The sequence below is a fragment of the Pezoporus wallicus genome, unplaced genomic scaffold (assembly GCF_028554395.1).
Source record: "Pezoporus wallicus isolate ANWC-B61680 ecotype Strahan unplaced genomic scaffold, APGP_CSIRO_Pwel_v1 contig_1851, whole genome shotgun sequence".
Classification (NCBI taxonomy): Eukaryota; Metazoa; Chordata; class Aves; order Psittaciformes; family Psittacidae; genus Pezoporus; species Pezoporus wallicus.
Genome location: NW_026635653.1, coordinates 369973 through 383675, shown reverse-complemented (window position 1 = coordinate 383675; position 13703 = coordinate 369973). Strand labels below are relative to the sequence as shown.

Genomic DNA, 13703 nt, shown 5'->3' with positions numbered 1-13703 from the left:
GCAGTAACCTCACAATCCCCTTTCCTGGCTAAGATCTTTGGTTTATACCATATTTTGACATACAATCCATTTATGGCATCCTCTTTCTTCCAAAAAGGCATCCACTTTGTCTTAGTTTAGAAAACTATTTTGACCGTTATCCACTTCTTTATGTTTCTTTTTTTTTACAGTAAAAGATCCCTTTTTTCCTGCTTTTTTGTAAAAAGTTTCAACACTGTGATTTTTTTTCATGAGTTGCATACCTATGCATACATGCTTAGGAAAGAAACATTTGAGTACTTCTGTGCTTATAAACTAAAGTAGGTTCTTCTCATGTCAGATAAAGACAAAAGAGCATTTTACAACTTCAGGTAGCCATGTGATTACAAATCCAAGATTACATTTAGATTCAGATTTAGCTCACAGTTCCAAATTGTGTCTGTTTAAAGAAGCTCTCTGTTGACATTCAATATTTCATTCTCCTGCTCACAAAATGCATTCAGATATCTAGTTAGCTAGTTAGCATACCATTTACACATAATTAATGATATGTACTACTTTTTCCTGTTGTAATCTATGTAACACACATTGCAGATCTGCATGGAACAACACATATGTTCAACTGTTATTAACTGGAGGTCTCCCCATTGTCTTTGTTTAGTGGGACTGCAGAACGGAGTACAAAATGAAACATGGTATAATTTTTCAGTCCTTAAGTAAGGACTCCTAGTCTTTGAGGGTGTAAAGTTCACCCTAATTCTTATTGTTAAAAGCAGGATATCAACACAGAGTAAAATGTACCTTCATTCCAGGAGGTCCTGGGGGTCCCTGTGGAAAAAGACGTATTTGATATTATTGTTCTTCAGTATTGTATATTTTACATCTTTTACTGTATAGCTTTTCATATAGCTATATTTGCATTTCAAGAATAAGGGGTGAAACAAGTGAATCAGGCATGAAAGAATCTACTTACTATGCTCCCAGTCAGCCCTGGTAAACCTGGGGGACCTACAGGACCTCTTTCACCCTAAGGGGAACAGAGAAACTGGTTTTGTTTAGGGAACATATGCTTGAGGGTTTTTTTTATTTCAAAACAGAGATGCTGTTATAAACATATGCAAATGTCACCTTCGTGCCATTACATCCTGGAATGCCAGGTGGACCAGGAGGGCCATCTTGTCCAGGAATGCCCTACATGAAAAGGAAGTAAAGAAATTAGCAATATTAGCAACAATCCAGCTCGGATGCCACAATTAGAACTTTAAAGTTCTTTGTAAAAATACTTCATACATACAGGAAGGCCTGGGTTTCCTGGGAAGCCTGATACTCCTGGGGGACCCTGCAATTGACAAAAACATAAACTGAAATGGCAAACCCATAAAACAGCAATGACAAGCTGCAGCCCAAGTCTCACCTCCAGTGGTGACAGTCAAAATACAGTAATAGTTTCTTTTAAATTTCCTTGAAAATACAGCTCTAATCTTCAAAACCTCTCAGAGATGGCACCTAAGTAATCAATAACTGAAAACAACTCTTTATATTTCTTTAACTTTTTAAGCAGCAGTATGGATTTCCTTCAATAGGAACTGGACCAGGGCCTTATGTACAGATAAAAAGGAATGCAGAGGTGCTGTCTTCTTACAACCAGCATTTCCAAAATGAAATTTACTGTAAGCACTTCTTCATAGCAGAAGAGGTTGTTAACACACTGTAAAACGCTTCTCTATCTTCATACTCAACATCAGTGTAGCAACTCATCCTTATTCTCAAAGAGCCTACTGTAGGTTGAGATAGCTCTCTCCTTGAACAGCTTTTCAGTGTAATGAATCAGGAGTCTGACTTGGCACATCATTTTCTTCTTACCAGTTTATTCAATCATGCAGTATTTTCTAATACATGTATTAAGCAGCTGAAAAGATGCATGGGAATACTGTGCTCAGATAGAATACTGGCATCTTCCAGAACTTTGTAATTGCTAAAATACAGTCTACTTGCACTGTAGCACACAAACACATTTGTCAGGGGATGCCAAATTTACATTAACACCCAGGATACCCCAGGGTATCATGATCATCATGGACTGAAATAAGGATTTCTGGATCTAGCAGAATAATCCCTCTGGAATAGTTCAGAAAAGGCAGTTGATTCAATAAAATCGATGTGATGCAGCAACTGCAGGCAAATGCAGAACAAAACTGAGACAGCATTTTGAAAATCTGTGGACAAGGTGATATAGCTAAAAATATATGCATCATTACCGGTTAGATCATTTGAATCCTCTTTCACCATCATATTATGAAATGTGAATTGCTCAGAATGAGGTTGGCACCTCACAAAACCCCAAAAGACATGGCCCTGGTTAATATAATGTGCTAAAATAAGTGTTATGTAAGTGCCACATTAAACAGAAATGACAACAGGAGGGTGACAGGTATATTCAGAGCCTCTTCTACCAAAGTCAAGAGTCCTTTGTCCCTGGCTTTAAACAGGCTCTGCATCTTATGAATACTTTTAACATGTTATATGCTCATGGGTGTGTCAGCTTCTCTGCTGGAGTGCTTGAAGGAGTTTAGATGGCAAACATAAACAAGAATTTTGCATGAGATAATAAGGTTGGTTCATATTTAAGCTGCAAAAATGCTTCTTGGTATGTCAGGAAGATATCCAAGACGTACTGAAAGTGCTGTTCATGCAGTGGTAAGTACATGGTGAAAATGCAAATGGGCAAGGTACTGAATGCCCAGTACAGAAAGAACTTCAAAAGCAAATGCAAGAATCTTGAAATTATTGTGCAGCACAAGGGGATGTCATTAACTCAAACAAAAGTCTAACCCTATCTTGAAGGCAGTCAGGGAAATTTAAAGAGATAAACACATAGAGAACAGAACTGCAAAAAAGGTAGAACTCACCCTTGTTCCCTTTGTTCCTGGCAGTCCTGGTTCTCCAGTATCACCCTGCAAAGGAAAAGAGATAGCTTTGTCTTTCTTAGGGACAACAGTTTAGAGAAATCTGAGTGTTTTAAATACTGAAGCTTAAGCTCTTACCTTAAGCCCTGGTGGCCCAGGGGGACCTTCAGGTCCTTGCATTCCAGGAAACCCAATCACACCCTGTAGTCCCGGCAAGCCTCTTTCTCCCTGGGGAAGCAGAAAACTCATTAGCAACTAAACAACTGAAGCCACTTCTTCAAGCAACCCACATACTCCCCATTTCTGTGCTCAAGAAACCTGCTAGGTGGTAAGAATCTACATGTGACAGCAAACATTTCATGTTGGTATTTGAAAGCAGGATTATTCTAAACAAAGATAAATTTCTGGTTCAATAATAGGTTGGCAGAAGCTGAGTGTGGCACAATAAAAAAACACTCTTTGAACGTCAATGAAACCTTTTTTCTGTCTCCCCAAATAGCTCTTGTTCATAATATGTTTATTCCCATGGGATCAGAAAGGACACTTTCCCTCTAATAAGACCTACCCACATTCCTACAGAGATACCGCTAAATCCTGGTAGAAAATCTAACACCCCAAATCAGCAATTAAATTCCTGAAAACCGCAAATACCAATGTTCAGTCACTACTGTATGAATACTGATACAACTCCTCTTCTAATACATCATTCACAACAGTAGATTTAGGACACCAGGCTTGTCACTTATTCTTGAATTTCAGGGTGGTTCAGAGTGCTTTAAGATACAGGATCTTCCCAAGAAGCTGAACTTACAGATTGTATGTGTCATCCTTTAGGTTCTTCTTTAATATTGTATGGGACACCTGAGTTTTCTGTGCTGTCTCTAACTGTATTTAAATTAGATAAAACTAGAGGCAGAAAATCCATGCTCTAGATCAATATTTCAACTATTATGCATTCACTATACTGGAGCTCCCAGTGAAACCAAGAGAAATATTGCCTGAATAAAAGCTGCAAAGTCTGCATATAGGGGAGCCTGAAAACAGCAAATCAAGCCAATCAAAAGCCATATGTTCCATGTAGGAAGTAACCAGAGTTGTCCTTTCTAGGTGGTGTGAAACAGGGAGAAACACTCCACATTGACCAAAAATGTGGGAACATTAGATGAATAAAATATTAGTGAGTGACTGCAAAAAGGAAAAGGTATACAAGTTAAAAAAAACAAAAAAACATGGCACCTGCTAATAGTTTATAAACTCAAAACATAGACCAATTTTCAAAGCATACAAACCGGAAAATAAAATCAACGGGGTTCAAAACAAAATGAAGCTACACAAATATTTAAGTATTTTCTGCAAAACAATGAGAGAAATAAGATTACTATTTGCTAATTGGGTATTTGGATTTTAGGACACTAAATGGCAAAAAACTTTTCCCCTATTGCTCAGGACAGAGATTCCCACCAATATGCTGGTAACTTGCAGGGGTCACCTGAGGACTGAGCGCACAAGAAAAGAAGAACATCTAAGTCTTGGAGAGCTCACTTCTCAAGTAGGTATAACAGGCATCCTGCAAAGAAAAGGTTATATTATGCAGGCAGAGAAAACTTGAGTAATGACCCACAGACATGGTGCAAGTTACAGTTTTGGAAGATGACAGTTATTGGGTTGATGTTGTTTTTAGCCCCTTGTCAAAGATTTTGTTAAGATGATGAAGAGACGGGGGAGAAGAGAGGTGATTGACAGATATGAGCGGAGTCAAGGAGGAAAAGAGGGGAGAAAACTATAACTGAGTTGATAAGAGCATGAGAAAGTGAAATCAAAACAGCACTCATTTATTAAACAATCCTGCCAGGAAAAGAATCTCCTGTTGCTTCCCTTCCTCCTACAAAAATACATTTTTCAGTAAAAAGGTATCTTTTGAGTCAAACAAGCAGCTTTTCCTTGAAGTGCCAAAAGGACATAATCTCCTCTCTTTACTCTCCAGTATTCTTTGTCATGGTTGAGAATAAAGTTTTCTAGTAACCCAAGGACAAGGCAGTATGTTAGACCACAAAACATAGCAAAACAAAGCAAACAGCAGAACAGCTGAAGAAATACATTTCTAGGTCAGCTGTAAGAAGTACAAAGTCCAAGTTCTAAAGTTACAAACTGGTTTGAATAATATTTTAAGGAGGAGTGTATTAGGATCCAGGATAAATGTTTAAGTAATTTCAATTAAGTAATTGAAAACCTGAAGGCTATTTGAAATAGTAAACAGATTACTGAGGTTCTTAAACCCATACTTTGGCCTGCTAATTGGCACTGCATGAAATCAGATGCTGTCTCGCTTCAGACCACGATTTCACACTGAACCCTGGGCACTTGCTCTCATGACCTGCTGGGAGATGGACTAAGGAGGAGGAAGACACTCAAGTATATAGAACAGGGTTTTCCATTACTGAAGAAAAGCACAATATGTGCAAATGAAAACAAGATTATTTTGACACCCACAGAGAAAATGAGTCATGTGTAGCTCAACTAATTCTGTAGTCAGGAGTTCAGAGGATTTCAACACACTTTGAACAAAACACAGGGAAATATGCTTTTGTCCGTTCTCAAGGAAAGATAAAACTGTGGTTTACAGATCGGATTTTCACTTAGTCTAAGGCTCCCTTAAAACGGTTCTGGCCCTGTAAAAGGCCTTAACATGCCTGTAAATCACTCGCTAAGGCAATGACCACTTCAGCTTGCCAAGGAGGTTAACTCAAATTTGGGTTTCCAAGGCAACTAGAGTCAGCTCTCTCAAGGCTGTCTTCAACCTCCCAGGCTGCCCTGTTTGAGGGGTAAAACATAGCTGCAGGAGCAGAGCCGAGACCATACCAAGTCACTCTGAGCAGAGATACAACCAGGTTTCCCTAGGAACATTTTACTTTACTGACTTGAACTGCTTGGCCAAAAATAAAAATAACTGGCTATTTGTCCAGGACTTCTGGACATCCAGTCAAGCTACTGGAAATCCCAAGGCCTGGAGAGCATAACTTCTGAGCTTGTGAGGGCTGTGCTGTCCCAAATACTGCAGACTCATGGTTTCTCATACTAGAACTGAGCTCATCTTATTGCCTCTGATTAGCCATATGGAAGTAAGGAAACATAAAGGTGACTGCATGTGTGAAAGCTGCTGGATCTCTCCCTGCATGCAACCTGCAACCTTAGCCAGTTATTCTAACAGGGGAACATGGACTTTCACACTGCTTACACCTTTCCCTCTACTCTGCCTTCCCATTTCATTTTACTGCAAAGTAAGTTTGAGTAAGCAGTCCAAAGTAAGTACCGACTAAGTAGCCCAAACTTGTGCAGTCCCATGCTACACAGTTAATGGGACCTTACCTCTCCATGTCATCCATAAAAACTCAGAGAAGTTATGACAACCTATTTCACCACAACCCTGTAACAGACCTAGAGATGTCCCCTGGATTCCAGTCCCTTTCTTTAGTCCAGTTAGCAGATGGCCTCTTTGTATCAGTCTTAGAAAACTAGTGTGTCAAAACTTGTAAGTAAAGAAGCAGTGCTAACGAACTAAGGTCTTATTTTGGTAGTCCTGCCCCAGTTAGTACCAACTTCCACCATAAGACACTTCTTGGCATCGGTGAAACTACACTAAATTACAGTAAAATTCTATCAGTCTCTAAGTATCTACACAGAACAAGAGAGTACAGGAACTCTACCATCTAAGAGCTGTAAAGATGCATGTGAACGCAGAGCTCCATGTGTCCTAATGTCAGCGGGCAGATTAGCCCACAGAGATCACTGAGGTAGCAACATTTGCACTGCTGCTTTCCTACCCAGTATCTTATTTCAAGCTCAGATGAAGCTATTGCTTATTATGCTGTGCGATACAGACATAAGCATGTCCTGAAAATGCCTTGCATTGCAAGGAAATACTTGAGCAGCATCCTTTCCCTGCTTGCTTGCCCAGTTCTTTTCTTCACTCAGTGTTCCAATAAAGCAGCCCAAGAGCTAGTGTTTGCACTACATTTATGCTGCTACTCATTAAGCATCCACACAGAATAAATTGGCAAGCACCAGATCACTGCTGCTACCCACTTATTTTTCCCTCAGCACTGAGATTTCTAGCTGTGATGCATGGAGACCATGAGACTCTGATTGCAAGGGCTATGTATTGTTCAAGTTCCAGTATTCACAGCTGTGAAATCTTGGCAAGTAATGTTGAAAGAGCTTCTGCTTCTAACAAATCAATTCATGAGACTCAAAAATTAAAACAGATGTAACCAAGTCATCTGTACCTCTGCCGATTCAATACAAACTGTCAGAAAGCACAAAGGAGAATTCATTACTCAGCTCACAAAAATTAATATTCTGCCACTCAGCTGCTGAAAATGTGGAGGTGCTACATAGAAAGACAGCAAGCACTCAGTCACTGTTGCACTCATTTAGTAAGCAAGATGCCTGTGTTAGCCCAGCTTTTGTGAAACGTATCCAAATGCCTTTGCATTAGATATAGTTCAAATGAAAAGCAACTGAATGGACTTCTAAATGGGGGTGAACCTGTTAAGAGCATAACAACCTGGGCTGATATTTTTTCTGGCACCTACCCTTCAAAATTTGCCATGAAATGCTGTTTGACACATGGAACAACTGCAGATTGCTAAGCAAGAGAGTCACATGAAGTAAGCAGTTTCAGAAGATTCAGCTGTAATAAATCAAGTGCTGGGGGGGGGGGGGGGGGGGAGGAAACAATCACTATCCCATGATAAATTATTTCTGCTATTATTCTGCTTAGGGCCTGCAGGACTGGGAGATTTTAGGTAGTGTGGGCTCACAGGGTGTCTGGGCCCATATGCGTATAATGTTCCCAGGCTCTTCAGAGACTCATGCATATGGTGAATAACAATGTGCAGATCTTCCTGAAGCCATCTGAAAGATGCTTCATTTGCCACTCCCAGCAATCGCCCTGAAGCTGAGACAGCAGGACAGGCACGTGCCTGCCCTTCAGCTGAAAAGGCATAAAAGTCTTACAGAGTGATGTCACAAGGCAGCTGAGCTGATCTACCCAGCAAAGGTAGCTCTTCTTTTAAAGGCATGGTGCTATTTCATTCTTTTTTACATCACCTGGTATAATTCCCTCAGCCTCCACTGCACCAGTTCAGCTGACTAAATTTACGCACTTTCCTTTAGCTAGTAAGCTTGCTCTGGCCTTGGTGAGCTAAGGAGCTCATCAGGCCAGGCAGCTGATGCAAGGAGGATATAGCGATGCAGGCGGAAAGGCAGCGAGAGCAGCTTCTCACACCAGCACAGTGGGGTTTGTTGGAGTTCATCCACCAGAGCTCCTCAGCTGTGCCTTCGCTGCAAGAGAAGCTGAGCTGCAAGCCAACAAATGTTTGACCTTGCTGGAGAGCCATCTTCAGACCAATGTTCCTGCTGACTCCAACATTGTTATAAGCATAGACTTCCTCTCTCACAAACACACATGCTCCCCTCTTCCCAAAATCTAACGTTCATTGAACTGAAACGCAAGCATACCAAAGAAACGCAACTGCTTCAAGATGGAAACTGAGGATGCAGTTTCCAAAGAAAGAAATAGGGCCTGCAAATTCAGCATTCTTTTCTATTTTTTTCTCCTATCCTCAAGTCTGATTTTACAAAGAGTCTCAAACATTGCTTTTGAAAGAAATTAGTTTCAGACATAGACGCAACTGTTGACAAGAAAACCCACCATCCAAATCATTCATCATGCCTTGATGATCCAGTATAACCCTGTAAAATCTACAGATTCACAACAGCCTTGCAATGCACTACATGGTTTCTACCCAGCCACATGAGAAGTGAATACAGGCTTTGTATTTGTTCCTTCAGCTGATATAACTGCAAGTGCTGAAGTGAACTGGCTTTGAGGTGTTAGACCAGTAATTACACTGCACAGTGGGAAACACTATTGTGTGATCCGAGTAGCTCACTCAAGTCACTGCATTTCTCCACACTCTTTTAATCATGTGTTACAGAATTGTAATTGGCTCAGTGTTACATCAGCGAAGACAGAGGTGGGCAGCATGAATTTCTTCATTAAAGCAGTATTTTTAACCACCAGAGGGAGCACTGGCCCTGAATATCTCTCAGGATTAAAATAAACACGTATGATAAATATCATCTGTTTGTCCTCAGCTGCCCTTACCATTTTCAGTATTTTATTGAAAGTGTGAAGTGGATATCAGTCAAACAGAAGTACTGCTATATGCTCACAGAGCAAGAGTGTCCTCAAATGCACTATGGATGCTTCACATTACAAAATTCCCACAGCACATCCTTCAGCACTACAGTCTATCTGTGCTATAGCTATATAATTCTGGAGCTACACGAGTAACGAGTAACTAATTACATAAACATAACTATGAAGATATGCAAAGAATCTGTGTAGGAGTTCTGTAAACATCTTGGCTCACCCAGAAGTTTTGGGGCTGTGTTCCTGACAGTACGCAGAGTAGAAGAGAGGGTTAGGGGGTGTGAGTGCTTGGGGAAGATGGGGGAGACTCAGCAAAATCTGGATTCTTGCATTGCCAGGAAGCATCTGAGAAAACTCACTTGCATGGAAACATAAGTCCAGCCTTTTTGGCAAGACTAAAAGAAGGAGCAGCCCTGACAGTTCTATATTACCTGCACAGCTCCACAGTCAGGCCAGCTGTGGGCTGGATGAGTCCCCTGCACACCTTCAAGCGTTAACAGTGTTGCTCTGTTTTACACACAGACACAGCAGATGCTGACAAAGAGCTACGCCAACAGCTGCCGAGGAATAGCACTCTCTAGTCATGCCCGCTCTGCCATGATGCTAGTTCTGCCCTCTCCTTCTCCCTTTGCTCCCTCCCTGGTGACCTTCACCCGTGGGACTCCTTCGGTCAGTTAAACCAGCTCTCAGGCTGCACTTCAAGGTGGGAACTCTGAGAAGCAATGACTTAACGGTGCAAAAGCCAATGCCCATACAGAAGGGCAGAAGCTGTACTCTTGATCACCAAATGATGGCACCTCACCCAGCTCTGGTCTCTCACTCCCTGAAAAGATCACTCTTCCTACTACAAAAGTGTCTTTCTTGGGCCTCATGAGTTTACCACACTGGAGAACCTGTGCACCTTGATATAAAATGAACCCAAAAATAGTGAATCCATCTGTATAAACATTTAATTAGAAAGCTGTTCAGGTTTGCTGTTCAGGTTTATAGTTCAGGGACTGAGCCTGCGCCTCTGCCTCCTAAATATAAAAGAATGCTTAGGCTGAAAGCATATTTCAGTGTCACCTCATGGCTGCACAGAGCATTCCTCAGAAAGCTGCCAAGTGCTTCCCAGGAGTATAAAAATAGAAGTAACAATCTTTGGTTATCCTTTATATATCAGTATGTATGTGCTTAGTTGGTGTGCAAGTAAATGGATGGATATACAGTGTGTGAATTCGATTTAGAAGACAAAAAATAAGCTAAGGGAAGTAAAATCAACATGCAAAAGTCAGTCATGGCTACACACTCAGCCTCCATTTAATTAGAGTCAAGCGACTCATTGCTTATCAGCATTGTATAATTTCAGTTAAACCAGCTATAAGTAATGGCCCCTCCCTACATAATTTACCAAGCCTCCTTCATCTAATTCCTCTTCTTGCTCACCCCATAGTTATTCCTCATTTTCCAACTGCAGTAGTCAGTTTTTTCAATGGAGGTGCCCAAATTTCACTTTTTAGGACTTCCTGAGCCATGTACACACTTAAGCTCCCAGTGTGAGTGTCTTTGGCTGACATACTTTTTGTGTGATATTTGACTCCAGTGTAGATGAATGGTTACAGATCCAGAAGTAGCCAGGATGCTGAGGAGAAACGTGTTTGTACTTAGAGAAAAAAATTATTCTGTTTTCCCTCCATTAAAAAAAAAAAAAAAAAAAAAAAAAAAAAAAGAAAAAAAGAAAAGAAAAGCTGACTGAAGTTTAGTGAGGCACACGCACCTTTCAGTCACTCACGAATGATAGTATCTATGACCCCTAGCCTGAACATTTTATAAGCCAGGAGTAGTCTACCTCAAAGCAAGACTGAGGGCATGGTATATGAAGGTCAAATTTGAAGACAATACTAAAAGACAGCAGAAGCCAACAGATGAGCGGTGAACTTTATTTTCAACTGTGGAAGTCTGCTTACACAAAGCCTGACAAGGTAACACTAAGGTATGTGGTTCAATGTCTTTAGGTTTAAATTTTTATTGATTTTTTTAGGAAAAAAAGTAAAAATAAAAATACAGCTCCTCATGTTTCAGGAGGAAGTCATATAAACCTTTTACCAAAGGTACGTATGGGGTTTTCCAAACCTTTTTTTCTCTTTTAATCAGATTTGGGTCAAAGGAGCCTCCTCCCCATCATTTAGAGCCACACTGGGGAATAGAAGAACCTCAAAAAAACATAAGGGAAGGGGAGGTTGCAAGGAAAAAAAAAAAAAAAGGAAATTCTACCACCTGGGAACAGGTTGAATCAAAAGGGTGCTATATTTCCCACCCCTTCTAATCATCTGTTGAACTCATTACGTCTGAGTAACTCTTCCTTTGTTTTATTGCACATTGTGTTAAATCACTTCCAGCGTTGAAGGTCCAAGAATATAAGAGGTAAAAATGCTCCACGCCCTTCCTTATTCATTAGTGTAAATTATTTAGTACTTGTTTGCATTTGGCACTGTTTAAAGGCTTGCATTTAAAGATGAAACAGCAGGAAAAAAAAAAAAAGTCTTGAACTTTTCAGGTTTTTTTAGTTTATTTTTGTTCAGACCCTAGGCCTGCAATGAAATGTGACGTTACATGCAAGTTTTATTCTCTTGGCAAAGGTCTGTCATGGACATATTTACAGAAAGTAATCTCTTCCATAAATAGTAAAAACATGGGCAGCTTGTCCTGGACAGTACAAACGGCAATAAAGTTCTCATAATGAAATAGCTCATATCTTAGAGAGTACATGACAGACATTACTATTTGAGACAGTAATATTCTAGCTGCTTTTTGGGGTTAGGTTAGAAATGGCATTTCTAAAGTTTTAAATATTTTGAATGATGCAGAAGAGTTGCTTCCTGCAAAAGCTAGAGGAAATATTCTGGCTTCTGATCTCACCACCCTCTACAACTGCACGTCGGTCTCTTCTCCCAAGTAACAAGTCATAGGACAAGAAGAAACAGCCTCAAGTTGCGCCAGAGGAGGTTTAAATGGGATATGAGGAGAAAATTCTTCCCTGGAAGGATTGTCAAGCATTGGAACAGGCTTCCCAGGGCAGTGGTGGAGACACCATCCCTGGAGGTATTTAAAAGACGTGTACATATAGAGCTTAGGGACATGGTTTAATGGTGGACTTCGCAGCATTAGGTTTACGGTTTACAGTTGAACTCAATGATTTTAAAGGTCCTTTCCAATCTAAAGGACTGTGTGATTCTATGAAAATCCCAGAAGGCAGATAACATTGTGCCTCAGAAGTGTAAATCATTGTTTCTTCACTTTAATTTCTAGAGTCTCTTTACTTAACCAGATCCACTGCAGAACAGACACTACAATATAATTTTTTTGTAGTACGTCCAAGCTTGTTCAGCCTGAATCAATTAAGTTAACAAGGATGCAGTAATCATTAACAGTAATGAAAACAAATATTTTCCTTATTTTGATATTGTGCAGGATATTGCTGCAGCATCATTTTCAGTGAATGCCCACCAGCTGATCTCCTGCTTAGCAAGTGGCCTTAAGGTTTTCTTTTTTTTTGACTAAAAATGAAAAAAAAAAACCCAAACCCCAAACAAGAACAAAAGAGAAAAAAAAAAAAAAAAGCAAGGATGCCCGCCAGAGAACAGGAATTCCGTGATGTCTGACTGCCACCCAGAGGAGCCAGCGGGGAAGTGACACAGCTGCGGGATGAAGGATGATAGGAGCCAACCGGCTCGGGTTTTCCCCCCCAGCGCCACCCGCACCGGCATCCGGATCCTCCCGGCCCTTCCTGCCCGCCGCGCCTGCCCAAGGAGAGGTAGGGTGCAGAGACAGTCTTGCTATCAAAGTCTGTACTTTGTCTGCATCTGGAGAATTTCACTTTTACAAATGCTACCTTTTTCATTTATTTCCTGAGGTGAGCAGTGTCCCTTAGTTCCCATGCCCTGGCATTACTATAAATTCATTGCATTTAATATCTAAAGCTTCCTAAAGAGATCCCTCTGGAGGAGTTTCATGAAGACGTGTGTGTTTCTACTGGACCTGCTTCCATCCTGCTTCAGGAGCTTCCATCTCCACACTTTCAGACAGAAAGGAAGTTTGAATTGAAGATCTGCAATTGCAACCTTAACTCACAGATCTCACTGCAGGTGCTGCATACAGCACTGGCTTCTCTGTTCACTGCTCCACAATACCAACCTTTGGTATTCTTCCCTTTTCTTCACTCAACTGCTGACACTGGAGTCAGAGGGCACTTCAGACTGCCCCTCTGTGCTAGTCCCTCTCCTCCATTAAACCTTTTTTTTTTTTTTTGTTGCTGTTCTGCAGCATCTTTGCTTGGTAGGCAAGCAAACTGTTCTAACAAAATCAAGGGTTACCAAACCTCCTCAAGGCTTTAGTATTCTGCTAGCTACCCATGAAACAGTTTTGTTGCATCTTTTTACAGTCAGTAACAGTGTCAAATGAGAAAAGAGTGAAAGGACATCCGATTTGATGCCAATGCCTGTGTTCACCCACTCAACTCAGTATTTACTTTAACCGTGCATACTTTAACTTCGACACAAACCTTGGTAAGAATTACTTTTGTTGGCATATAAAAGCATTTTAAAATGTTGCAGATGAACTGC

The 13703-nt window shown here is 40.6% G+C and overlaps 1 protein-coding gene across 2 annotated transcripts in view; it reads right to left on the bottom strand.

Annotated features, from left to right (window-relative positions):
* Positions 1–13703, bottom strand: part of COL4A1 (collagen type IV alpha 1 chain) — a 123422-nt gene that overhangs the window by 50992 nt on the left and 58727 nt on the right. For both annotated transcript variants that reach the window (XM_057397222.1, XM_057397221.1), the window contains exons 3-8: positions 3024–3113; positions 2889–2933; positions 1274–1318; positions 1108–1170; positions 953–1006; positions 781–807 (exon numbers count right to left, since the gene is read on the bottom strand). In XM_057397222.1, the coding sequence (XP_057253205.1) occupies positions 781–807; positions 953–1006; positions 1108–1170; positions 1274–1318; positions 2889–2933; positions 3024–3113 (324 nt within the window). The remainder of the gene's footprint in view (positions 1–780; positions 808–952; positions 1007–1107; positions 1171–1273; positions 1319–2888; positions 2934–3023; positions 3114–13703) is intronic.